The 27,470-nt window shown below is 48.8% G+C and overlaps 2 protein-coding genes across 4 annotated transcripts in view; one reads left to right on the forward strand and one right to left on the reverse strand.

Annotated features, from left to right (window-relative positions):
* Positions 1-6,619: 6,619 nt before the first annotated feature.
* Positions 6,620-27,470, reverse strand: part of LOC105519593 (carboxyl-terminal PDZ ligand of neuronal nitric oxide synthase protein) — a 320,959-nt gene continuing 300,108 nt past the window's right edge. For 2 of the 3 annotated variants that reach the window (XM_011952974.1, XM_011952973.1), the window contains exon 10: positions 23,639-27,054. In XM_011952974.1, the coding sequence (XP_011808364.1) occupies positions 26,639-27,054 (416 nt within the window). In that variant the 3' untranslated portion in view covers positions 23,639-26,638. Of the gene's footprint in view, positions 10,257-11,187; positions 11,516-15,086; positions 27,055-27,470 lie in introns of those variants that run through there. The other variant, XM_011952975.1, reaches the window with a different exon arrangement.
* Positions 17,256-20,269, forward strand: LOC105519594 (chromosome unknown open reading frame, human C1orf111). Its single transcript, XM_011952976.1, has 3 exons — positions 17,256-17,418; positions 18,712-18,825; positions 19,521-20,269. Exons 1-3 carry the CDS (start codon positions 17,316-17,318, stop codon positions 20,057-20,059), a joined length of 756 nt encoding a protein of 251 aa, XP_011808366.1. The 5' UTR covers positions 17,256-17,315; the 3' UTR covers positions 20,060-20,269.

The following is a 27,470-nucleotide window of genomic DNA, read 5'->3' on the forward strand; positions in this document are numbered from 1 at the left end:
TTATAATTTAGCATACTCTCATTTCTCTTCTGTCACCATCACCAATCCCATCAGATTTTCTGATACTACCTAAAATTTTAATTGTTATTTACTCTTTTGGGTCCTTTGTCATTTAAATAACAGTATACTATACTGAGTCAATTACTCATCCTTCTTGTATATTTAAAACACATGGCACTCTCCCGAGTTTCTCTTCTTGCTAGAATATTTTCTGCAAAAGTATTTTGCGTATTTGAAAATTGCTAAGAGAGCAGATTTTAAGTGTTCTCATTAAAGATGGTCTTTGAGTGGTAAACCTTTCGCAGTCTTTTTTATTTTAGATTAATTTAAATGATAGTTGAACTAAATATAGAATTGCAGGTTTAAGGTTATTTTCCTTCAATGATATAAAACATATTAAGTCGCTAGCATTTTATGTGTAGGTTTCTTACTGAGATGTCTAATGTCAATCTGATCCTCCTTCACAGCTGAGTTTTTTTGTGGATAGTTGAAAGGTGGTCTCCCTTCATGATCTTCGATTTCGCTTTAATGTGTCTAATAGTGAGTTTTTTTCTTCTCTATCAAATATTAAACTTTATATGCCATTTTATTCTTGGGATTTTAATCTTTCTTTACTTTTATTACTGTTTAAATGAATAGAATGAATGAATTAATTAATGAGAATTCTCATTCATTTTTCAAAGATTTCTTCTTCTATATTTTTCCCTCCTACTGGAATTTCTAATTAAGAACTGTCCTCTCTTTTATTTCACCCTTGAAATAATATTTGTTAAGTGATCTTAGAAAAGATACAACCTCTCTAAAATGGAGGTAATATCTATCTCATAAATTACTATTTGTTTTGTCATGAAAATGTTCCTTTCAGTTATCAGAAACTGCAATACCTAACACCAGACACAAGAGGTCAGACAGCCATCAAGAAAACCAGAACTGCTTGAGTTTTTTTTCCTTGTTTTCTTTCCTTTTCCTTCTTTTTTCCTTTCCTTTCCTTTCCTTTCCTTTCTTTTCTTTTCTTTCTTTCTTTCTTTTCCTTCCTTCCTTTCTTTTCCTTCTTTCCCTCCTTCCTTCCTTTTTCCTTCTTTCCTTTCTTTTCCTTCTTTCCCTCCTTCCTTCCTTTTTCCTTCTTTCCTTTCTTTTCCTTCTTTCCCTCCTTCCTTCCTTCCTTTTTCCTTCATTCCTTCCTTTCTTTTCCTTCCTTCCTTCTTTCCTTTCTTTTCCTTCTTCCTTCTTCCTTCCTTTCCCTTCCTTTCTTCTTTCCTTCCTTTCCTTCCCTCCTTCTGTCCTTTCTTCCTTCCTTCCTTCCTCTCTCTCTCTTTTTTTTTTAAGCACTGCTGAGTACCATGGTAGCTATTAGACCTGAAACAGTCCTTTAGCAAATATTCTCCAAACAATATTCACTTCCCCACTGAATGCTTAATCTCCAGTGCCGATAACAGGATTAGCTTTTAAGCCAGGCTTCCCTGAGTTTGCAATGTGAGCTATAATAGAAGTGCTCTTGCCACTCCTACTTCAGGGCAAAATTCTTGCAATTCAGAGTAGGCTCTTACCAACAGCCTTAAGAACGAATGTTTTCAGGAGGTACTAGTGTTAGCTCTGTCACTTACTGGTAGAGTGACTATGGGCAAATTGCTAAGACTCCCTAAGCCTCTGGTCGGCTTCATCTAGAAAACGAGGAAAATGACTTACCACATAAAGTCACTGTGGGACTTCACTGAGATGACGCTTCACATGTTAACAATGCAGTCTTTGTTGTTTCCCCTTTTGTAAAATGTGGGGACTGTGGAATGGGTGTTTAAATTCCCATCCCATATGAATGTGCAGTGTTTAATGAAATTGTATTAGTCCTTGGAGAAGATCTAACCTAAAAAGATGTTTCTGAGCCATGAACGTTTCCTGGAATAAATATTTATCAGACCGGCGCGATGGAGATAGAGAAGAGCCCTGCAGTGCGGGAGGGTGGCTGGTCCTCGGGCCTGAGGATGTAGGCCTTCCCAGAGAGTTCTGCCTCTCAGTTGTAAGACCCAGGGAGCTGGCTTAGTCATCATCTCAGTCTCAGTTTACCTCTTCATAAGACAGGGCTGAAATACCGCCCTCACAAGATAGGGTTCATGAGATCATGTGTGTGAATCTCTTTAAGCACAATAGAATAACATCCGTATCTGGAAAATGGGCTTCTCCCTTAGAGGACTATGAGAAAAACAAATGAGACCATGTGTATAAATTGATTAACACAATTCCTGGAGTATATAGAAGCTTCAGAGAATGATAAAGCACCAATTAAAAGTCAGGCCTGCCACAGTGAAGTAGAATGTTAAGAATTGGAACTCAGAGCCCTGTAGGCAGCTCCCAGAGATAGACAGTTGCCTGGCACTGAAGCACAGCCCTTCTTGCATTATGCTGGATATAAGTGCTTGCTTCTACCAGCTCCACAGCAAGGTGGCACCAGTCCAAGGAATAGAGTGAAAGAAGCCTCCGGCTGCAGATAAATGAGCTTCACATTGGCCCATTAATCACTTTCCATTTTGAAAATGGCCACCCTCAATCCTTCTCTGTGGAGTTGATGATCACGTACAGAGGCTGCCTGCAGATATAGATCCTGAGGAAGAGGAGCTGAAAGATTCCTGCTGGTCTACCCCAGAGCCCATCTAGTCTGTTCCACACAAATTCAACTACAAGTTTCCTGAGTCTAGTTCCATCCAAAGTGCATCTTTATTGAGCTCCTGCAATATGCCAGACGCTGCTGGGAACCGAGGAGTCAGGGATGAAGATGGCATGGTGCCTGCCCCTGAGCTCAGAGACCTGTGGGAGAGAGGCACGATGAGGAAGCGACTTTCTATGACACATGGTGAGTGCCGCGATGGAGGAACACATAGGATGCTACAGGAACGCAGAGAAGGGGTGGGGTGGTGTCCGGGAAGCCACCTGGAGGAAGGGATGCCTGAGTGAAAATGTGAAGGATGAATTAACATAGCCTGGTGAAGTCAGAGGAAAGGGAAAGGACGGTAGAAAGGTGACCCGGGCAGATGGACCATCTTAAACACAGGCATGGAAGCAATTCGGAGCAGTCTGGGGCTCTGAGGGAAGTGCAGCACAGAGGCAGCAGTGGTGGATGCCAACAGTGAGGCAGGCGGGCCAGCCGCAGATAATCTAGAGCACAGAGAACCCACCTGACACCTCCCCCACATGGGTCTCAGCAAGCGTCCTGGGGCCTGGTCACAGCATGTGCCACTCACACAGTCGCTAACTGATGATTAAGGGGTTGGGGGAGGGGTAGGGAGGGGCATGGACAACACTGCCATCCCCACCTCCCCCTCCAGCTTTCTTACACGTGAAATCACTTCCTACATGGCCTCTCCAGGAGGCCCAGTTCCTAGAAATGTCACACGTTGGCCAGGTCTAAAGAGTACTTGCCAGGTCAGTGGCAAAGACTTCCTGACACATATGACCCAGGATTTAAGCTGGTTGCAACAGAATTTAACAAATACCAGGAGATGGTGGGAAGACAAAACAGCAGGAGCAGTCTACACTTGTCCTGAGCTTTCCTATCCAGCAAGGGGGGGTCCATCCATTGCAGGCTCAGGATAAAGAGGGGGCATGCATCTTGCTGAAGCTGCAAACCGTTCCCAGGGCTGACAGTTCACTTTTCTCCTGCCCCTTTGTCTTGCTCCATGAAGACCTGGACCAACCCAAAGCGCTCCTGTGGCAACCACAGGGAATTGTTCTAAGTCGCTGTGAGTTAGCCCCTGAAGCGGGCCGAACACTGGGATGTGCTTGAACATCAGATCAAGCCAACAAGAATTCCCCAGTAAACGCAAGCCTAGAAAGCATGTGGCGGCAGACATGGAGGGATGATTCAGGAAATAGGTAGCTAAGCAGATGGCACTGGAAACAGCTGGCTGGTTAAACAGTAAAAAAAAAAAAAAAAAGTTGCGGTTTGTTGGGGGGTTGCTCTTTGTTTGGGGTTTTTTGTTTTGTTTTGGTCAATTCGAAAGAACACACTGGCGATGTTCCCTGCTCTATATAACCAGCAGATTCCTCAGGCAACTCACACGAAGGAGAATACAGTCTGGAGTCTGAGGTGGTCCTTAAATATTTCCTCAAGCTTGATTCCTCGTCTGTGTTGTTAATAGCCAAGTGATTCGTTTTGTGGGGTAGCTTCCCCAGGCTCCCTTGGGCTGGACTATTTATCATGGCAGCAGCTGGAGATAAGCTGGACACAAAGAGGATTTGTGTGTCAGGAGAGCTGGTCCCTAGATACAGAAAGTGGAGGAATGTTCTCATTAGGAGGAAGCCAGTGGTGGGGACTCTGGGCTTTCATCCTGTGCCCCCAGTACAAACAGTAGCAGAGAGGGGGGCATCCTGGAGGGGAGATGTACTTGAAGATGCTTTCACTGGAAAACTTAAAGCTTCCAGAGTGGATTTCCTTGGGAGAGATGAAAGGTATTAAATGCCATCAGCACTGATGAAGCTTTCCAAGGGGGAGTAGGAGTCTCTCTACAAGGGCTATATGGACTTAATTACTTGTTCCCACTGACAGAGGGGCCACAGTGGGAGGCTCCAGGCTGAATGTCCCAAACCAGGGCAGCGAACTGAACGACTGAAGCCCAGGGCACTCTGAGGGCCAAAATCTCAGAGAAGCCATCACTGAGTTTGCCACCACAGCTAGGCTGGCCTGGGAAACTCCGCAGTGTGGGGAGGGGAGCAGAGAGAGGACAGGGAGTCCAAGCACAGAGAGTTCTAGAACACTCCCAGGATTCACTGACCTCAAAGGCATTGTGAAATCTGAGAGCAGATTAAAGTGACCCAGCAGGAATTTTCTGAGATTAGGCTAGCATCTGAGTACATTTCCGGGTCAGCTAATTTCGTAAAAATTCTGAATACCAACTAGGGTCCCTGCCAGCATAGGCACAGATGTACGGAATGAGGTGGGTCTCCTGATGGCCTCTTAGTGTGTTTCCTTCGGCAACTACTACCAGCAGATTTAGTCCAGAGGAAACGAACACTCTCTCGGCTGAAATTAATTGCCTCATCCTGAGCCCCACTTTGGTGGTGCTTCCACTGCATTTCACATCCTGATCACATACCCTGTTAGCATAGTGCCCGGGAGGGCAGGTATGATGGTGTCCCCATCCGTTCAGAATGGAGAAAGAGGGCTGTGTGTCACTTTTCCACCAGTGTCACCACAGTCCCCTAGATAGCACTCAGTGCATGGCAGGAAGGGGCTTGGATATATTGCCTGAATAAATGCATCTTTGTCCCCCAGATTCTAGAACAGTGGCTCAGCGTAGAGCACAGCATTAAAAAACATGACATATGCACTTCCATTTTTACACTTAAAATTTCCTTAAAAATTTTTTTACACTAGAACTGTTTATATTTGATCTTAGACAAAAATAATGACTTCGCATAATAGTGGGAAAGGCATGTTAAAAGCACATTTCAGAACTGAATGACTGCAGCAAGATACTGAAGCCATTCAATGGGAGAGGTCGTCTGGAGTCACCGCAGCATACTCATAAAGAAAAAAGTTGCTACTGTAAGTATTTTCAATGCCTTTTCCCAAAAATGGAGGATTGCTTTTTGTGTTTTTCCTGCTTTCTCTGGACAATAACACTGCACCCCACTGCAGAGACAGCGAGCAACCTTTGAGAGCCCAGCTGTTCTTTTCTTGCCCCTCCGCTGAGTGGAACAAGATGCAGAAAACATTAGGGACGTAGCCTCATGCCTGAGACGCCTCTGACATGGAGCCAGGGAGCCCCTGCATGTGGAACTGTGGAATCCAACCTCAGGCATAGTCACATCTGCACGAGAGGGCTGCCCAGAAAGGTCCCATGTTTCCTTTTGGAAATCTGCGTGGCTTCTGTGAACAGACTGAACACCCCTTTCCCTTCCTGTTTCTTCCCCATTTCCTTCCTTTTTAAGGAGGCTAAAGGCCTGGCCAATACTCAGCTGTGTGGGTCCTCTGGGTCCTTGGATCTGACACTGACCTAGGGGCAGCAATGGGGCAAAGGGACTCCAGGCCAGCTCTTCTCTGAGCCACCTTCTCTCCGCAGGTGAGCATCAAGAATGTCCCTGTCCAAGGGGGTCCTTGGGGACAATTTCCCAGGAAGTACCTAAGTCCAAATCACTGACATTTATTGATGACTCTCTTTGAGAGGCTGATAGACGCTCCCGTCCCTCTCTGGAAGAAGGTGCACACATAAATGCGAAGCTCCATCCCTTTCTTGGTGGAAGAGGGTTTTGGACCCAGGTAAAGAATGAGTACCCTAGAGGATGATCCGATGGCCATGTCCACTTCCCCCTACTTCCTCCCAAAGAGGGTCCCTGCCTGTGCACATCATGATGGCACCCCTGAAACAGCAATAGGTCGGTTCGACAGAGGTACCCCCTCACAGTGGTCAGCCAGGGGAGCCAATGATGGCACATCCTCAGAAGTCATTTCCCCGCCAAGGGTTCAGGCTGGAGGTGTCAGTAGTGCCCATCTTCCTCACATTCTACCTCCCTCATTTCCCACTTTTCCAGGCTTACAAAGGAAAATGCCAGTGCCCTCCACCCAACAAGTCAGACTTGAGGAAACCAACAGCTCCCCATCAAGTCAGGAGGAAAATCAAACAAAGCCAGCAAACCAAACCAAATCATTTTATTGTGCAATTTCCTTCTACCAGAAAATTACTAAAAATATAAATATTAACTCTCTAAAAAATACTCAGAATAGATCTGTAATCTTCCTCCTCTTCCTCCGAACTGCAGCCAGTCTTCTTCTTTAAAGGCTGATTGATTGCATACATGTATGTCTTCCATATCAGCCACATACACAACATTCAGATACACCTCCCTCCGTGCAGGGGGATACACCAGCCTCCTGCCAGGTTCTGGAAGCTCACCTTATAATCTATCAGGATAAAGCTGTGTGCTGAGTAGGAGGTTACGATGGGGTTGGGGAGTAACAAGGAGATAAAAGACCCTGTGGTCCCAAATTCCTTATGTGGACAGAAAAGATAGGTCCTTTACTCTCCTCATTACCCTGCCCTCTCATGGATGGGGCTAACTGAAGGCCAAGCTCCCAGAGAAGCTAGACTCACTGTGCGGGATTACTGGGGGTGTGGCTGCCAGGCTGCAGTCACAGGAAGGCCAGACTGTTGAGATGAACACGGAAACCAGGTGAGGCTTTGGATGGAAGAGCCGGTCTGGGCCAAGGCCTCTGCAGGATGAGTAGTAGCTGTTCCTGCTGGGCTTTGGGCAGCACCTAGACCCTAGCACCAGGTACTATCTGCAGCATCTAAGACCAGACACCAGTATCAAGAGAGCCTCCCGAGGTAGCAGCGTCACCCCTGCAGCAGGGGGATGGGCGGGTTGTAGGCAGTTAGATTGGAGCAGGGTCCCGTGGCACTGTGTTCAGCATCAGACAGAAGTCTGAAGAACCCTGGGGTCACCCTGGCAATGGTCCTGGACAACCTGGTGGAGTCCTTTTGCTCATCCTGGGTCTAAGGTCCTGGACTCTAGCAGCAACTGGGCTATAGAGAGGAGGCAGGGTACTTAAGAAAGACTGCACCTGCAATACCTGTACCTATGGCTGCCATATCATCAGGCCAGAGCCGCCCTGGGCTCTAGAAGAGGAGAAGCCCCAGAGTGCAGGGACTTGCTAAGTTTCCCACCAAAGCACAAATCATGTTCCTGGTATGGCAAGCTCAGATGAAGTGGCTTGCTCCCAGGATGTGTGTTTGGGGACTCTACCCCTATCCTCAGCTCTGGTGTTTTGTGTGATATCCCAAACCATTCTGGGAAAACTCACAGGACCCCAAATGCTAGTCCTGAGACCTCCTCTCTGACATCAGGGTCAGATATCACATCCTTGGAGATGTACACGTAAAGAATGCACACACAAGCCCTGCTCACTCTATCAGGGTCTGCAGGTGCCTTGCTGCAGCAACCCCCGCGAGGGAGGGGAGACAGATAGCTAGTGGTGAGCACGTGTTGAAACCTGGCTTTCTGGGAGAAGGAAGACAATGGAAGGCAAGGTAGAAGGGGAAATGGTGGGAGGGCTGTGGGAAGGCCACACAGCTGCAGAAGCAAGAATGCAGGAAGGCACCCACATCCTAACAATCCTGCTGAGGCTCCTAGTTCTGTAGGAGTTAGCATGGCCGTTTTACATAGCAGCGGTGGTGGGAAGGGGAGCAAAGGCTTAGAGATGAGATGAGCTGGGAAGCAAGCCCTGGGTATCCCAGAGCTTATGGTTGGGAAGCCAAATAATGAATAGAACAGGGGAGGCCACAGGAATCCCAGGAGAAGGATGCCGCACCGCCTGCCCTGGCTGGACGTGCCATTCCCAGCCTTCTCCCAGGGAACCGGCCACCTTGTTCAAGAAAAGGGATGTTCTCCTCTTGCTGCAAAGAGCCCCGGGATTAGGATCACCCCCTTACAGGGTCTGCTGGCCACAGGAAGACAGCACAATAGGACCCCTGGTGGGAGACCTAAAAGTGGCTTAATCCAGGAGAGCAGGAACCAGTTAAGGTTGGATGAACCTAGTCAGTCCCTTATGTGGATCCTGAAGCAGGACATAGCCCACCAGCATCAGCATAAAAGAAGGGCAGGGACGGGCAGGGTGGGGCCGCTCCAGTGAGGTCCAGGGCTACAGGAGGCCCAGGTAACTTCAGCACAAGCACAAAGCACTTCCACTCAATTAAAAGTGGTTTCCCCCCTCAGTTCTTCTCACATTCCAATCTTGCACACGCTTCACTCTGGCTCTCACAGCAGGCCCAGGCCCTGAAACGGCATCATTTTAGGTTGCAAGGTGGCCCCTGAAAAGCTGTTCTGATCCCCAGTGATCGCTCTTCTCTGTCCCATCCTCATTCCCTTCTCCCTACTTCTGCTCTGGGTTTTCAGCTTCAGCCCTGAATGCCAAAACCACCCCCAAGTTCCTGGGCCCTCCCCCAAAAACAAAATCAGAGTGTGCTCGGCTGCATCTGCTGGGGCCTGGCCCTCCTGTCTTCACATACACAGCAAAGGAAGCCTCATCTTTCCTTCTGTGCAGCATGCCCACATTTTGTATTTGACATCTGACCAGATAGGGGGAAACCTTGGGAACCCTGGGTGAACTCTCAAGGTCTCAGGCCTGGTAAGCATCTCCTCTGGCCTCCACCCCAGGGGCAGAGCAAACACGGCAACCAGGGGCCTGCGCTGTCCGGGACCAAAAGGAGCCACGGCTGGGCTGTGGTCAGGGTGTGTGGCTTTCCAGGCCAGGGCCTATCGTCAAGCCAAACCCATCATTCCTCATCCAGCCTTGCTCCCGCTGAGGCCAGGGGCCTCAGACCCATCAAGGAGGAGAGAGAAGGGACGGGGTGTGGGAGGGAGAACAGCAGGGGAGGAGGTGCATGTAGGGGACAGGCAAAGAGAATTCCTGCAAGATCCATCGTCCTGGGCTGGTGGCCCTGCAATTCACTGAGAAGACAGGACAAGCTCAAGAGTGTAAGAGCTCTAATGTCCAAGGGCTGCAGCCCTCTCAGAGGAGGTTACAGAAAATTAGGCTCAAGATGGCATCGAGTCCTTTAGCCATTCTGCAGATAGACTCTTTAACTAGAACTACTCAAGGACTTCCAGTCCTGCAAAATCCCATGATGGACGACTGGCTCTCTGCTGGTGCCCCATATGAGGAAGTCCAAGGGCACGGCGGAGTTGGGGCCAGGGTCAGTGTGTGCAGTGGAGGAGAAAGCAGCAGGAAGACAAGCGCAGAGCTCAGCAGGAAAGAGCAGGGGCTCTATTCAAAGGACAGCAGGTCTGGGTGAGGGTCCTCATTGTCGAGGCTGGAGGTCCGTCCCTGAGGAGGGGGGCTGCCATCCTCCCAGGACTCAGCCAGGCTGATGGGGCTCAAGCTGAGTTTGAGGCCATTCCTCTCAATGAGGCTGGGGGAGGAGGCCCTTCTGCACTCAGTCATTTTTAGCTTGGATTCGTCCTGGCTATCCTTGTGGATTAGATCAGGTACTGACAGGGAAACCTCTCCATTAGGCAGAACTTCGCCTCTCTCTTCTCTTTCCATGGCGGCCTCTGGCTGTGAAGCATCTGCTGGGATGTCAGGCTGGGCAGTGGGAGCAGAGTCCTGGGCCTGCCCAGGTGATGGCTCTGTCCCATACTCCAGACTGCTCAGGACAGGCTGTGATGAAATCAGCATGTCCTGGGTGGTCTTCAGGGCCCGAGGGGTTCGTTTTCTGGTTATGGAAGGTGGAGGATCCAGCCGAGGAAATGCTTCTTGCAGGACTGACCTGTAAGGTTAACGACAATAAACATACATGCCTTAAGGACAGCAAGACACCAGTCCACCTGCCATCCTGCTTCTCCAACTCCAGTTGCACTTTCGACCCACTCCACTCAATGAATGCTCTACTCCTTGGGCTCTGGTTCTTGGTTTGGCATGTAGGTCTCAGCACCTTCAGCACAACAGTAGCTTTTGGCCTGGTCCATGCTCACTCACTGTTCAGAGCAGCACAAGGTGCTGGCCTCTAGAAGACAGGATAGAGACCACTGGTGAAGCCTGTCAAATTGGAACCCATGGAGTAACTCCTGCAGAGGGCGTTCCCACCTCAGATGCACAGGTGTTTAAAACAAGGCCTGTTGGTAGAAGGGGGAAGAACAGGAGGGCTGCTACGGGGGGCTTCTCCCGCCCTGCACTAGTGGGCTCTGACAGGTGCAGGCTTCTCCACAAGCAACGGTCTAGGGCAGCGGTTCTCAGCTATGGCCAGGCATCAGAATGTACCTGGGGAACTTCTGGACAATACTTGGGTTCAAATCCAGCTCTGCCAAGTACTAACTTTGTGACCTCAAGCTATTTACTTTGCCTGTCTGAGCGTGAGCTACCTGCAGGATGGAAATACCATCTACCTCCCGGGGCTGCTGGGAGGGTTAGACAAAATGATGCAACCAAAGCCTGAAGCACAGTGCTGAGGACATGGCACTCAGCAACCTTCAGCAGCACAGAGCTGAGGACACAGTAGGCACTCAGCAACCTTCAGCAGTGGCTGCGGAAGGTGAAGCCAGCTCCCGAGAACGTGGCCTGATCCTGCAGCTTTTCAGTACAGGACAATCTCACACCCCTCCCTTGGGGCTGTTCTCCTGTGGAGACACTGCAGTTTGTCCCTGTACTTTTTCAAGTGGGTTCACAGAGGGGCATGGATGTTGGGCGGGTGAGGGGCTCACCTTTCATCCTCTGGCCAAGCCCCTGGAGCCACATCAGCCCCACTGACCAGCTGTGCTTCTGCAGTCTTGTTGATCTCCGTCACACCCACACTGCCCAGGCTGGAGGGCTCCTTTCTCCGCAGGAAGTCATTCACTTTGGCCCCCATGGCTTTGCCCAGGTTCTTGAGGTGCTGGCTGCTGCCCACCCAGAGTCCTGGCCCCCCAGGCTCAGTAGAGCCCAGAGGGGCAGAGCTGGGGGCCACGGGTTTGGACAAGTGGGGGAAGGAGCGGCTGGCCTGGAGCTTTGGAGTGAGGGCTGTGTTCAAATTCTCAAACATGCTGTGGTCAACTATGAACAAAGAAGGGACAGAGCGACATGATGAGGAAAAGGGAGTGGGACCTGTGCCCTATCATTCAGCTTTCCTTATCCCACACCCAAAACTTGTAACTTCCAAGCCTTTGGAAATATTCAAGTAAGAGCCGGCAAAGACACCCTTGAACTTTCCAGGGCAGTTTTCTTGATGGGAGAGGAACTAGAAATTCTAGCTCTGCCTCACCCAAGTTAATCAGTGACTAATGCTAGCCATAAAAAAATAAAGTTGTTCCTGTAAACCTGCCTCCTTGACTCATGGGCTTGGCCCCTTTACCTTGGAGTCACCACGTCCTTTGAAGTAAAGAAAAAATGAGGATGAAGCAATGAAACATGACATTTTTACATCGCTATAAGCACGTGCTGAGCTCTCAGTGGGTTGGAAGCTGCTGGAGGGATGGCATGGATGAGGCTTGGTGCTAGAAGCTCCCCACTGAAGGCCATGAGTATAGCACAAATTCTCCATGAAAAATGGGGCAGCAGCTCCTCAGGTCTACAGTGGTGGGACTTGAGCGAGTGGGCCAGCTCTTGCAGAGATGCTAAGTGGTGGTTCAGAATCAGTCCATACCAAATGGATAGGTCAGCCCCACTCAGTGCCCGTGAAGCATGAGGATCCTAATGAACATCAGCTTACTTAATCCTTACAACCACCTAGGGAGGTGGTGCATGGAAGGATATCTACCTACAGATGAAGCCTGCAGGACTCCACATAATGCAGTGCCGTGTCTGAGGTTACACAGCTTAATACTAGCAGGGCTGGAACTAGAACTCAGGCCTTCTAACCCACAGCTCAGGGCTCTGTCCACAACTTTGTCCTGCTACAGATCATGGAACAGCTGCCTATATATGCCTGGTACATGGTCCTTCTTGTAGGGATCCTCTTTGGCTTGAAAAATTAACTCAAAGAGCTGGGTATAAACCCATTAGGTTGTAAAGATTTACAAGGCAGAGGCCATGCCTCATTCATCTTTGTATCTTCAACACCTAGCCTCAGTTTGGTACATAGCTGTGCTCAATACATATCTTGACTGGCCAAAGCCCATTTTGTAGATAGAAAATTGTGGTGGCCAAGGTGGCAGCTTAAAAGTTTGTTATTGAAATGACTGGAGCTCTAAGCCATGCTGTCCACACACTCACACTTGGCCATCCTCTCCCTATCTGGAAATCCAGCTCAGTCATCAGGCAGACAGACCCACTCTGAGGCCTTGGAACCTGGGTCAAGGTTTCTGTCTACACCAACTACCCCTGATATGTTGTCAGTCTAAGGGAAGTGATCATTTGATCACTAGGCTCCTTTCCTTGTCAACACCTCTGCTAAGTGTCTATTCTCACTGAGCCTCTTCTAAGAGTAACTGGGGTTAGGGTGTACTTTTTCTTCTGCAGAATTTTTGTGCAAAGCAGTTCTTTCTGCCCTGCACTGCTGCATCCTTGGCCAGTGGAAACCTTTCTTGTAGTTTCAGTGGTGCTATCCTTTTTTTTTTTGTTTTAATGAGTATACAAACATTTATTATTATTATTACTATTATTATTTTGGGGGGGACAAGAGTCTTACTCTGTTGCTCAGGCTGGAGTGCGGTGGCGTGATCTTGGCTCACTCAGCTAGGATTACAGGCGCCCACCACCACGCCCAGCTAATTTTTTGTAGTTTTAGCAGAGATGGGTTTCGCCGTGTTGGCTAGGCTGGTCTTGGACTCCTGATCTTAGGTGATCTGCCCGCCTTTGCCTCCCAAAGTGTTGGGGTTACAGGCATGAGCCACTGCGCCCGGCCAAAATGACAGTTTTAAAACATAAAACAAATTGAGAGAAGAATGCAATAAAGGCCACTATATCTGTTATCTCAAGAAAACAAGTCTTTTTCTCTGTGTGAATGACTGGAAGGTGTCATCATTAAGTTTAAATCTCTTAATAATAAGAGTTTTCTACATGATTATGCCAGTATTGCAATTCCTTTACATTATCAAAGTTCATCCTTAGATTTCTCCAGTTGTTTCCCAAATAAAACAATTTTGAGCCTGGAGGACAAGCACCAAGATCTGTCCTTGAAGTCCAGGAAGGGATAGCATTGCAATCAAATCAGTAAGTACAATCAATGGATTTGATAGAGAGCTGTGTAGAGATAGTAAAGGGAGGGTTGCTTAATCTAACTGAAGCTGGTTAAGAAATGCATAGTTTACTGTCACCTTTGTCCAGTTCTTAGAGATGAATGAATGGTGCTATCCTTTCTAGGCCGACTACCTAGATACGTCATATTCTAAGGGCCTTTGGGTGGCAGGGAGGAAAACCTGTGGGAAGAGGAGTGGAGACTAGTCTCTGCAGATGAGCCCTGTGGCCTTCACCACTGCAGGGTGAGGACCTGCCAGAGAACAGCATGACAGCATCCCTCGGACACAGGGCCCAAGCTGGCTGGGCTACGGATAGACCCACTGCACCAGCAGAAGCTTCCAGCCCGCTCCACAGCAAGCAGGGTCATCAACTCCTGATTATTCTCCTAAGTGTGTATCTTGCCACGTCCTCCACTTTGGCACAATTTGCCTGTTGGGTCCCACATCTGTCTTATTTTCTTTAATCATGTCATCTGCAAACTAGCAAAGAAGATTTGGAAACCAAACCATTTAACTATTTTCCCCCAAACCAGAAAGCACATAGACAACAATGAAACTGTACGAAATGCCTGGGGAAGGCAAATTGCTGCCACTTCCCAAATCAGACATTTCCCTGGTAGTCTCCTTACTGGTTTAAAGTGACTTTTCAGAGTAGACATACTTGTTTTCAAAAAAGCAAGCACCAAAAATACCTGTCAAGGTGGTTAGTAAATTATAAGCTATTATTATTTTTAAAACACTCTTTGTAATAAACATAACTCTGGATTATGCACCATTTTGGATTTTCTGTATTTTTTGCTCTCTACCCTTCATAACATAGTCTATAATGCACTGAATTGTCAAGTAATGTAAAGATAGCCTACCATGCACTCCCTTTACCCTTGTCTAAGTCTTTCCAGTAAATACACCTTGTCTTAAAATGGTAAGCTTCTTGAGGGGCCACAGCATCTGAAGTGTTTCTTTATCTTCTACAATGCCGACCTTAGGGTCTTGCACGATAGTAGGCATTTAATAAGTTTGTTTAATTGAATTTGACTTTTACATGAATTTTTTAAAATTGCATGATGGGCTGACACTATAGGGAAACTGCCCACAAGTCAAAAACCCCTCTATGTGAGTGGTCTTCAGGGGCTCTGGAGGGCAGATCTGGAGAACTGCCCTTCTATTCCAAGTGAAAGTGGGCCTCTGGCTGGGGGTCCCTCTATCCCTGTGTCTGAGGACATGCAATGGGTCCTTCTTGATGATGATGCTAACGACTCCCACACATTGTCTCTCTTGCTTCAGGACTAGAGGCTTGATGATTCAGAAAATAATGGCAATGGAGGAGAGAGAGATGATTGGACCCCAGCCAGGTGGCCCTCCCAACAGCACCCCCCAACATGCACACACCCAAGCAGAGGAGCGCATCTGGGAATGTAAGTCATCCACAAAACAACGGGATAGCTTACCTGTCCGAGAAAGGGGCTTGGAAAGCAGGTGGGAAACAAACAAGAGAAAGACTCATTTTACATAGTGACCAACCGCTTTGAGAGTGTCACCTACCGCCTGGGCCACCAGCAACAGCATACCTTGGGAGGACACAGCACACAAGACAGGGGACCTGCTACAAAGAGTGGTGCGCACCCGGGAACCACCAGGCTCCCACAAACTTTTCAGTGACTAAACCAAAACCGGGTCGCATTTTAAAAACTCTACACAGGCACTGAGAGATTCCACCTTCCATATTTCCCCTCAGTATGTTGAGCACCTTTATGTTAAGTCTGAGGTTCCAGTGGGAGAGTCTGAAGTTGGCAGTGGGAGGAATGTGATGGGTCAAGACAGAATGCAATTCCAAGTCCTCGGGGCCCTGTGTGCACCACTCACAGGTATGCTACTGTCCACATGTCACTCACTGGGTTTTAGCCAGGAAGACATTCATCCACTTAAGTTTAGAGTCTAAACTAATAATATAGGAAAATCAAGTAGCAGAGAGGTTTGCCCAGTATCACACAGGTAGCTTATGGCGGAGTGGGGTTAGAAGTCACATAAACCGATGCCCAGACTCATGAGCTTTCTCTACACCATAATGGACCAAATGAAATTGCTGATACCCCCCAAATTGCCAAAGTATATGGCTTCAACTTACTTTCCAATACATGCTAATGTTCCAAACCAGGCTATCTGGGAGGAACACGAAGGGAATCATGTTCTCCCACTGTCCTTCGAATGTTTCAGTACTGTGAATCAACACACACAGGAAGACAACTCTGGGCTGTCATGTGCAGAAGCTAACTCACACTCCAGTCACACATGCTTGACAGCACCTCAAAAGAAGCCCATCACTATTTCCAGAGTGGCCATCACTCCCCATGCAGCATAAACATACCTGCCATTTAGATCTGCAGCCCTGTTCTGTATCTAGTAGACATGTGATAATCTAGAAAGGGGTGCCTTCAGTGTATCTTCCAAGTGTCACAATCACCTTTCACCTTATCCACACCTTGCTAGTGCACAATGTTGTCACAGGACAAGTGAAACGAAGAGGCAACCTTGCCTCTCTGGAGTCCCAGAGTCTCCCTATCAAACTGACTTAAGCAATGAGCAAAACAGTATTAAGTCACCCATTTTTGTTTTAGTCACTTGCTAAAAAGAGCACCAACCACTGAAACCAATATTTGGTCCCTATTCTTAGGAAATACACATTGAAGTACTTAGGTGTAAAAGGACATAGTGTTTATAACTTACCTTCAAATAGTTCAGAGAAAAAATTAAGTATACACACATACACATGGGGCAGGGGGCAGGAGGAAGGGGACTGATATAGCAAATGGGGTAAAACGTTAATAGGAAAATCTGGATACAGGGCATATGGGTGTTCTTTGTATTGAATTTTATTTTTGCAACTTTTGAGACGGAGTCTCGCTCTGTCACCCAGGCTGCAGTGCAATGGCATGATCTCGGCTCACTGAAGCCTCTGTCTCCCGGGTTCAAGCGATTCTCCTGCCTCAGCCTCCCAAGTAGCTGGGATTACAGGCGCCCACCATCACGCCCGGCTAAATTTTATATTTTGTGTAGACGGGGTTTCACCATGTTTGTCTGGCTGGTCTTGAACTCCTGACCTCAAACGATCCACCCGCCTTGGCCTCCCAAAGTGTTGGCATTATGGGCCTGAGCCACTGCACCCAGCCTTTTCTGCAACTTTTATAAATTTGAATTTCCAAAGAAAATGTGAAAAATATATAAACCTCAAAAAACAAACTAAAACAAAACAATAAAAATATTTGCTGGCAGAGATTAGGCTGATAAAGGAGAAGAAAAGGAAGGAGATTATTCAGACAGGACAGAGGTTTCCAGGGCTGGAGGGCTGGGGGTAGACAGTGCCAACACAGAAAAGTGACGATAATAAAGATAAAAGGGGACAAACAGACAGCATCACTATAGTATCTCTACTATTTTCTTCTCTCTGGGTCTTGTCAATCAGGGCCTGCCGCTGGGCAATGGCAAGTCAAAAACAATCTTTACACATTTTAATCTTGCTTGCAGTTAGACTTCATTCATCTTCCAAAGGGTAACCTAATTGGGTAGTGGAATCATGTGCCTTGTGACATCAACTGCGCTCAGAATGTTTATCCTCTGGACAAGCCAGCCAGCCTCTCCAGAGCAGGCGTGTGATCTCTGTACACCGCAGTGGTCAGAATATGGAGAACTTCTCACTCCTCAGCATCTCTGGACCTCCAATCTCTTCCTCCGCCCTGAGTGCTTTTCCCGACATTATGTTCTCTCGTGCCACCAGCCTGCCAGGTAAATTCTGGTGCCACTAGGGCCACAAAGATGTGTTTTTTTGAAGCTTTTAATTGAGTACCCTACCAGATCATGTTACAGGACCATGTAACATGATTTAGTGAGAAAGTCAAATTACGTATGGGGAGAAAATAATTTTTCAAAATGCTGCATTTGTGGTAAGTAGTTACTGCTGTGTATTGATTTTTGTTAAGGGAAGAAAGGGGTAAACTTTCTTTTTTTTTTGAGACAGAGTTTCCCTCCTGTCACCCAGGCTGGAGTGCAATGATGTGATCTTGGCCACTGCAACCTCTGTCTCCTGGGTTCAAGCGATTCTTCTGCCTCAGCCTCCATTTATCATCAAGTTTTTTCCCCCTAGAGTGTGCATGAAATCTCCAGGTGGTAGTATATCTACACAGAGTAGAAACTAGTTTTAGCTCTGTTTTGACAAGCTTGTAGAGGATTTGGAGTTAGCAAATCATCAGAGAAGCCTAAGCAGCAGGGTAAACTGATGAGCACATCCTGGAATAAAGCTGGGCACCCTGATGACTCCCTGTTCAAAAATACGGTCCTTAGACTTGTAACATCTGCGTCATCTGGGAGCTTTTAGAAATGCAGAATCTCAGGTTCCCACCCCAGACCCATTGAATCAGCGCCTGCGTTATTAACAAGATCCCCAGGGGATCCCTATGCACAGTAAAATGGAGAAGTACTGCTCAGTGGAGTAGGCCTCCTAAGCATTAATTTGCCTATATACATGACATTTATAAATTTGTCCCCCAAACTGAATACAGCTTTTATCTGGGATTTGAGGCAGGTCAGCTTTTTGTCCAAGTGTTAGCAGCTACTCCAGGGTGTGCCGTGCAGTGACGGCCCACGGGAACCCTGACTGTGGGTGTGAGATATTCCAACTGGACAATTCTCCAAGCGGGCATGGAACATTGCTCTGCGGCCTGTGACTCTGGGTCCCAGGATGCCCAGGAGACTGGCAATGCGGAGTGAAGTCATCCGTGTGATGAGATGCAGGAGGGTCAGGTGAGGGGCGGTCCAGGCAGAGAGGTGTCATCTGGGCCACATCATACATCCCACTTTCCAGAGGATCTTTCTGAGGCCTGAATGAAATGGCCCCATTCAGAATTCCCCAGGATGTCATCCAGAATAGCTCTGCCTGGCTGAGTTTGAGAGATCACTGTTCTGTTTCAGCTTTGAGATGCCTTGAAGTACAGAGGTTGAGCATCTAGGTATGCCTGGGGGAGTCCCAGGAAGTGGAATCCCAACCTTGCTCAGCTCACCAGTGTTTCTTCTGTAACCCAGACATTGCAAAGACAGCGGTACCCACTGAGGCATCCAGCCCAGCTCAGGCCCTGCCACCCCAGTACCAAAGCATCACTGTCCGGCAAGGGATACAAAACACAGTGCTCTCACCAGGTGAGGCCTTCTCTGACTCTGGGTGGGAATGTATGAGAAGCTAAGGATGAATAGGGGCTGCTTCCCTAAGGGAGCAGAGGTGTCTGGAAGCTGGACCCCCATGCATGGCCTTGTCACCTGCAGCCTCCTATCTGGCCCTTTTTCCTTTGGTAGACACCCACAGGCCTGGGGCTCTTGCCTTGCCTCCCCTCTCCTGTCTCTGAAGCTGGTGTACAAGAGCAGCTTCTGGCTGAGTGAGCTGTGGAGGGTAGTGAGGCTACCCCTCAAGATGGGCAGTGAGGCTGCAAAAAGGGTCACAGCCAAGAGTGGTGAAAAGAAGGACTATGGGAGGCCGCCAGTCTGGCTGTCCGCTGGGTCACCTGTCTGTGTCTATCCTTAGAGGAGTCAGTGGACATGGTGTCTCCAGGAAGGGAAGGACTTGACAAATACCAAGGCTTACTAACTAAAAGCAGCCTTGCAGCCTCTCCCATCCCAAGATCCAGTGGCCCTTTGTACCCCTAGAAAAAGAATGCAGTGAGAAGGAATGTCCTCAGCTGCTCTTCCCACCATCTTGCGTCTGCTCTCAGGACTGCAATTGTGGTGGGGTGGAGGTAACCGAGGACATGCCTGATGTCTGCCTTCTTGCCTTTCTGCTCTGGCATCCTTGGTTCCACTGCTCCCTGCCAGAGGCTCTGACCTGGTCCTTTCCTTTGCAGACTGCAGCCTGGGGGACACCCAGCACGGAGAGAAGCTGAGGCGGAACTGCACTATCTACCGGCCCTGGTTCTCCCCCTACAGCTACTTTGTGTGTGCAGACAAAGAGAGCCACCTGGAAGCTTACGACTTCCCAGAGGTGCAACAGGATGAGGGCAAGTGGGACAACTGTCTTTCCGAGGACATGGCTGAGAGCATCTGTTCGTCCTCTTCCTCCGCAGAGAACACTTGCCCTCGAGAAGCCACCAAGAAATCCAGGCATGGCCTGAACTCCATCACATCTCAGGACATCCTAATGGCTTCCAGGTGGCATCCAGCACAGCAGAATGGCTACAAGTGCGTGGCCTGCTGCCGCATGTACCCTACCCTGGACTTCCTTAAGAGCCACATCAAGAGAGGCTTCAGGGAGGGCTTCAGCTGCAAGGTGTACTACCGGAAGCTCAAAGCCCTCTGGAGCAAGGAGCAGAAGGCCTGGCTCGGAGACAGGCTCTCCTTGGGCAGCTGCCAGGCCTTCAACAGTCCTGCTGAACATCTTAGGTAAATTGGCGGTAAAGCCTACTTATGTCCCTAGAGAGATGCCAATAAAGTTAGTCACAGCCTTCTGTCCAGTCTGAGGTCACTCCGCACAGCCTGCTGTCCTTCCCAGAACCCAGCTCCCATCCACTTTGGCTAATGGTTGCCTAGCAACACCAGGCACACACCCTCCCCTTTCTCTCTTTTAAAAATAAAGACAATACCTGAAGTTTGGGAATATCCTCTAAGGCAGAGGTTCTCAAAGTAAGGTGCCCAGCCAGCAGTACCAGCATCCCCTGGGAACTCTCAGGCCCTCCTCAGACCTATTGAATCAGAAACCATGGGGCTGGGGCTGGTGGTCTGTATTCTAACCAGCCCTCCAGGTGACTGATGCAGTTCAGCTATGAGAAGCACTGCTCTAGGATCCTGGCCTCTGCTTGGTCCCTATGTGGTCAGTCCTTGCCCCACCCTGGGAATAAGGAGCTGGATGCCCTTTCCTATTTACATGGGGAAGAATCTCTGCAGTTTTAAAGGCTTCTTTGATGGTAGATCTTCTGAGGAGGGGAATGTGGAGGACAATATGCCTCCGAGTATAAGCCAGGTCAGAGGCAGATGAAGCTGAGCTCACCCAGGGCTGAGCTCACATGTGCCACCATCATTCACTTAGAACAGCCATCTTGTGCTGGCGCAGAATAGAATCAGTTTTGACCCAGGAGACATCTTGTCATGGCTGCTTTGAACCAGGTGAAACTGGGCAGGTAAACATGGGAACCTATTGCTTCCTGTTACCAAGTAATGTGCCCAGCAGGCAGCCCTGACTCTTCCTCCATTTCTGAGTGAACCTCCCGGTCCATCTGACCCAGAAATACGGATAAGCATCAGGGATGCAGCAAGGACATTTATCCTGACTGTAACATGGTTCTTAAAAAGCACCAAACGCTTGCTGGTCATCCTTTCAGGCCTCATTTACCTCTTGCTTCACCTCCCTGATGACTCAGTGGCCCTTCCACTGCAGTGGGCACTGCCTTGCAGGGACCCCGGCACAAACCCTCCCCTGGTCTTTGCCTCCCCCAGGGCTTGGCCAGCAGGTGGCCTGGAGGGTCCTCCCTCACCTCCCAATGGCTTTTCCTCCAGAGTCTTACCTATGGCTTAGCAGAGCTGCTCTGCTTATCAGTGTGCTGCAAAAATCTCATTTGTGGTTCTCTCATTCCCCACAGAGTGGGAGGGAGGCTGGGCTCAATCCCCATCACATCATATGCTGTGAGACCACTCCCGCCCTGTGCCCGCGAGCCATGCTTCTCACCCCATTCTATCCCCAACCCCACCCAACCTGCATCCCAGAGTCCACTTGGCTGCCAGGCTCCAACTGGGCTGGGAGCCAGGACAAGGTCACAACCTGTCCAGTCCAGTGTGCGGGAGTCTCCAGGCAGCCCTGACATCACCCCCAGGACCCTGTGCCCTGAAAGGGCAGATGAGTGGTTCTGGGCAATCTTTTAGTCCTCACTCTGAGCTAGTGTTGTCTCCTGTCCTTTGCCAACCCCATGCTCCCTTCTCTATGGCATCTGTACAGCAGGCATAGAACACATCACGAGAAGGAAAACAAGCAGGCCAGAGACTGAGCCCAGGTGCCACGGCACGTGCCCATCCTGCCTGCCAGGTGCTTGTGGTTAGTGTCTTCTCCCTAAAGACAAGGCGTTTTCCACATTTAATGTTGTATCAATGTAACCCCAGGAATTTTCTCAGTACAGAGCTAAGTTTTAGCAGAGCAGGAAAAAGCACCCAGCACTGCACTGAGCAGCACAGGTGCAGGTAGAAGGAAGCTCCGTTATCCTGAGTCACTGCCAGGCACTCTCTACCAGGTGCTTTTAAAATGCAGTCTCATTTACTCTCCATAGTAGCTTTGTGTGGTTTATACTATCCCCATTTTCGAGATGAGAATACAAAGCTCAGTTCAGTTCACTTAGCCAGAAAAGAACAGAGGGCATGTGAACCCAGTTGATCTAACCTTTCCAACTTTCTCTCTAGCCTGGGCCTGACGAAGCATCAGGCTTAACACGTCCTCTGCCTGCAAAATGGCTAAAAGTTCCAGCCAAAGTGACCTGGCTTCTCTAAAGTCTGTTCTGTGAGATCCACAGCTTCTAATTCCTCAAACTCTCCCTCCTTTACTAACCTCCTCTGCCCTTTCATTTGTACTCCTTGCAGGGAAGCCTACATTCCCATGAGTTAGGACTTCTGTGCTGAGCTGTGTTGCAGTGATACCATGATCCCCCCTGAGGTAGGTATGAGGAGGAGCCTGCTTTGTCCCCAATATGAACATTTCTGGAATAGGCCTATTCAGACTTCTACCAACTACATATTTCAGGCTTCAGGCATTTAGTCATGAAGTCAGTGAAATAGTTTAACCTTTTTTTTTTTTTTTCCTTGAGACAGGGTCTCGCTCCATTACCCAGGCTGGAGTGTGCAGTGGTGTGATCTCAGTTCACTGCAACCTCCGCCTCCCGGGCTGAAGCCATCCTCCCACCTCAGCCTCCCAAGTAGCTTGGACCACAGCCACTCACCACCATGCCTGGCTAATTTTTATGCTTTTTTTGTAGAAACGGTCTTTCCCCATGTTGCCCAGGTTGGTTCAAACTCCTGAGCACAAGTGATACACCTGCCTCGGCCTCCCAAAGTGCTGGGATCACAGGCATGAGCTGTATAATCTTGATTATAAAATTATACAGTTATATTGGCAAGTATCTATGATGTAGTAATTTTTCAAGCACTCAGAACTTGATGCTGGCCAGGCGTGGTGGCTCATGCCTGCAATCCCAGCATTTTGGGAGGCCAAGGCGGGAGAATCGCTTGAGCTCAAGAGTTTGAAACCAGCCTGGACAACATGGTGAAACCCCGTCTCTACAAAAATTACAAAAATTAGCTGGGTGTGGTGGCATACACCTGTAGTCCCAGCTACTTGGGAGACTGAAGTGGGAGGATTGCGGAGCCCAGGGAGGTCAGGGCTGCAGTGAGCCATGATCATGCACTCCAGCCTGGGTGACAGTGAGACCCTGCCTTAAAAAAAAAAAACAAAAAGCCCTGAAACCCAGAATCAAAAAACAATCTGGTAGCTACTACCCACATATTCTAATGATATTTGGAGTTTGAAAAAACCTGGGATTGGCAGAGTCAGCAAAAATGGGTGTAGATGAGAGTTTCCCAATCTCAGGACTACTGACATTTGGGGCTGGATGATTCTTTGTTGTAGGGGGCTGTCCTGTGCATTGTAGGATATTGATCAGTACCCCTGGCTTCACTCACTACATGCCAGTAGCTTTGTGACAATGAAAAACATCTCTAGACATTGTCAGATGTCCCCTGGTGAGGCAAAATCATCCCTAGTTAAGAACCACTGATACCTCTGATCCCGCAGGGCTGATCTATATAAAGTGCAAATGAAGCCACCATCTTCCTCTCCTCCTACAGGGAACTTGTGAATCCTTCCTCAATCCCATACCTTTGGGAACCATGTCACAGAGCTGATGCCACTTGGCTTGGGAAGTGGGGTGGAAGTGAAGGGGATAGAAGGAGCAGGTGGAATAGAAGCAGCAAGAAAATACAATGGAAAAGCTTTTAGAAATAAGAAAGGTTTATTTAGCAAAAGCTACTAGACTAGTGACAACATCCAGGGAGTAAGTGCACTTACATTAACAGAATCTTTTCCCAGAGAGTTGATCCAACAGAGTTAATGACACACAGCTTTAGGAAGTAGAGGGCTAGCAGGTAGAGGGTTAGGAGGAAGCAGTCAAGCAAAGAGTAAATAAAAGGAATACAACTCCTAAACAAGATCCATTGAGAGAAATGAGGCTAGGAAGAGGTTTTACAGAGAGAGCATTGATATAAGCAGGAATATAAGGAATATAATTTTTAATCCCAATATATCAGTCCATCCAGTGTGGAGAAATTCTTTCCTGGCTCCATAACTGTGGGAGCCTCCTGTGCACGAGAGTCTGCTGGCACCTGGGGCAGGCTGGGTCAGGCACCAATAAGGTCAGCACCCCTGGTGTCCATTTGTCCTCCATACAGGGCAGAGTAGAAGAATGAAAAAGAGGAAGGCAGAGTTGAGTTAGCAGAGCAAGAAGCAAGGAGGGAGGACAGGGTGACATCGTTGAGAAATCAGGTCTGCAATGTTCCCTTTCCTGCCCAGTTGGCCCTGATGGAGGGTTGGTGGCTGGTGATCCTTCAAGGCTCCTAGATCTGTCCTTTGTCTCCCATCTCCACACACCAAGTGTGCACTGGTTTGGGTCCCACTAGGGAGGATGCCAATATACAAACTAGTCCTTCAGGGAGGGCCTGAACTGGGGAAAGGGTGGGGCCCAGGCAGGGAGAAACCACCACGGAACACCCCAAGGGCAAGAGTCTTGGATGGGTCCCAAAGTCAGCAACACAGATAACTAGTTTCCCCAATTCTTTAATCTCTCCATTTCCTTTCGTCTATCCAATCTCAAGTTTTTACAGACCATTTAGAAACGGCCTTCCTCACCCGCTCCCTGGCCACATCCCACACAAGCCCTCTCCATCCACATTCCACACACCTAATCCACTGGCCTCTGGCTTTATCCTCAGCTCCTGCTTATGTCCAGAAAACAGACTTTTCACTCCTCTGGACATTCAAAATCTTAATAATCGAAGTGGTCTTGGACTCAAGGAACCCTGGGTTAGATTTAATAAGCTAGGTAGGCTCAGTCACACTGGATTCCTGACAGCTGCTCATTTAGTTTCATGGACTTCACTTTCCTGGTTCTTCCTTCTCTGTGTACCTGTACCTATTTCCAATGGCAAATTAGATCAAAACAAAACAAACAGAACCATGCCTCTCTAACTAAATGCATGTTAGAAAACACAAATCTGTTGCTGATTCAAACACCCTAGAGATTCCCACTCTTTTCTGTCTAGTCACAATCCTACATATATGTACACACCTTCCCTCACACATGTATAAACACATGTGTACACACACACACAAAACACACACACACACACCACCCCATCTTATTTCCACTGACACCCTGATGCACCAAGGAAGGCTAACATAAAACTGAATTTATTTCCTTTAATTTGGACTTTCTGGGCTAAACCAACTGTGGCCATTAGAAGAGGGCTGCACTTTTATTTACATACATTCTAAAGCAAAGCTAGGATCGATGAACTCCATTTTGGGACAATCATATCCTCGCCGACTGACCCTCCAAAAATACTGCAGTTTGCATCTGTAGCTTGTTGTCTAGGATAAAGACTTAATTCCCCGAACATATGACTCTAGCAGGTCTCAGCAATCTCTTCAGGCATTTGAAAATCTGTTAACAGCCACTTACGGCCTTACAGGAGCAAAGGAGCTTTTCCTCATTGCCCCAGTCAGCCCATTAAGGAGTGGTGATCCCTAGGCAAAGCCTAGATTATAAAAGATAAGACAATTGCACATGGCACTTTTTACAGGTGTGCTCAAGGCACGCACCCAGAGAGATGGGCCAAGGGTGGCAATGGCTGTGGTCCCTGACCCAAGTGGCAGTGATTCAGAAAAGTGGACAAAAACAGTCTCACAGTTTCAGCTATCAGCCTGCATTCCCTTTTTTTTTTTCCTTTTTTCTTTTTTTTTTTTTGCAGTAAAAACTGACCACCACTACCCAGTGGAGGGGACAGGTTGAGAGGTAAGGCTGGGGACTCTGGTCCTCTGGGGCTTTCAGAGAGGTAAAGTGCTACAAAAACTTCAGCTGGACAGGACACAGGGGAGGTGAGGGGCACTTCCCAGCTTCCATTTAGATGGGCTGGGCTACAGGCAGGAGGTGGGCAGGGCAGGGCTTTCAAAACAAGAATCAGATCTAAGTGACTTGGAGCAGCAAACAAGCTGTCCTCCCCCTGGGCTCTCACACCAAGGGCCTGAACCATGTTAAAGCTTCAAGGCTCCTTTTGAAGCAACATTCAATGTCTGGCTGGAGAAAATGTTTGGATTCAGTTCCTCTAAAAGATTATCCACTGTGACACATTCCAATTCCATGCTCACACTACAAGGACTAGCCTGGCTTTTGCAGCCCAGATCACTCAATCTCCACAATCTCAGCAAGGGCCTGGAGAAGGAATTCCTCTCATAAAGGTAGGGGGAGGGTTAGGCAACTCGTAGCATCCTGATATCCAGAAACAAAGTACCTGAGAAGGTACAGATGGCTTCCCTTCATGGTCGGGACCATGGAGATGGGGAGAGTGAGGGGGTACGGGGGCATCACGGACAAAGCGTGGGAGCCTGACGATGCAGCAGGTAGGGGCAGGTCCTCCAGCAGCCTGGCAGTCCTGGAGAGAGACCCTTTCCTGAAGCCATGGGCTCTGGAAGGCCCTACCTCCATCATCCTCTAGTCACAAGTAGGAGAGGAGCTGATTCACCTCTGGGAATCCGATTTCTTCCCCACTTTACCCTCCAAAGCAGAATCTCAATCCTTTCCTGAAACCTCACACTCTCCCGGGCCCTGGCTGGCATTCTCCTCGTCAGCGCGCATTCACTGGAAATCCCCTACCCGGGCAGCAGCCAGACACGGCCCCTCCAGCCACGCCGCCGCCTCCATCTCCTCGCCCTGGGCACCTACACGGCGATCTCATCATCCAGGCCGTCACCCAGCTCCTGCCTCTGCAGGACATTCAGCAGGCGCGGCAGCTCCTCCTGGGACCACGAGTCGCGCTCCTCGCTCTCGTCCGTGTTGGACTCGTACTCCGAGGCGATGCCTGACTCTCGGAACTTGATGAGCTCCAGACCGCCCAGGAGCGCCTCGCCCTGCGCTGGGGGCGGGGTGTCCTCGGGCGGGAGAAAGCGAAAGCACTCCAGCTTCACCAAGCAGTCGCGCCTACCTAAGGGGCTGCCCGCAGGGTGGGCAAAGTCAGCCAAGCCTGCGCCCAGCGGCGGCGAATGCAGGTCCTCCGGCTTAGGGGTCGTGGGGTCACAGAGCACGGGCAGGGCTCCAGAGCGGAAGGTGATCTCCAGCAAGCTGTCCTGGGAGCCCACTGCAGGGGAGACAAGAGGTAGCAGAGGGGCAGCGTTAGGCAAGGTTGCTGATTTGGGATGCCTGCCTTCTGATTTGGGATGCCTGCCTTCTGCCCGCCGGTGCCCTGCAAAAGCCCTTCCCAGACCAGTTTAGCAGCACCTCCCCGGGCTTTGGATCTCTTAACTCTTCACCCCTTCCTGGCGCCCCCACATAGCTCCAGACACACCTCGCTGGAGGGGAGGAGCTTTGGGAGGTGGTAAAGGCGGGGACATGAGAACCATATGATGGTTCTGGAAACCACTGAAGGCTCTGAATAGTGTTAGTGGTGGGAAAAAGGTACCAATTGAGAGAACCATGTTAGAAGCCTGTGGTAACCTTTAGTACAATCATATAAATAAGCACTAATTAGGATAGAGCAGAGTTTCAATGAACAAT

This window comes from Colobus angolensis, unplaced genomic scaffold (genome assembly GCF_000951035.1).
Source record: "Colobus angolensis palliatus isolate OR3802 unplaced genomic scaffold, Cang.pa_1.0 Scaffold354, whole genome shotgun sequence".
Classification (NCBI taxonomy): domain Eukaryota; kingdom Metazoa; phylum Chordata; class Mammalia; order Primates; family Cercopithecidae; genus Colobus; species Colobus angolensis.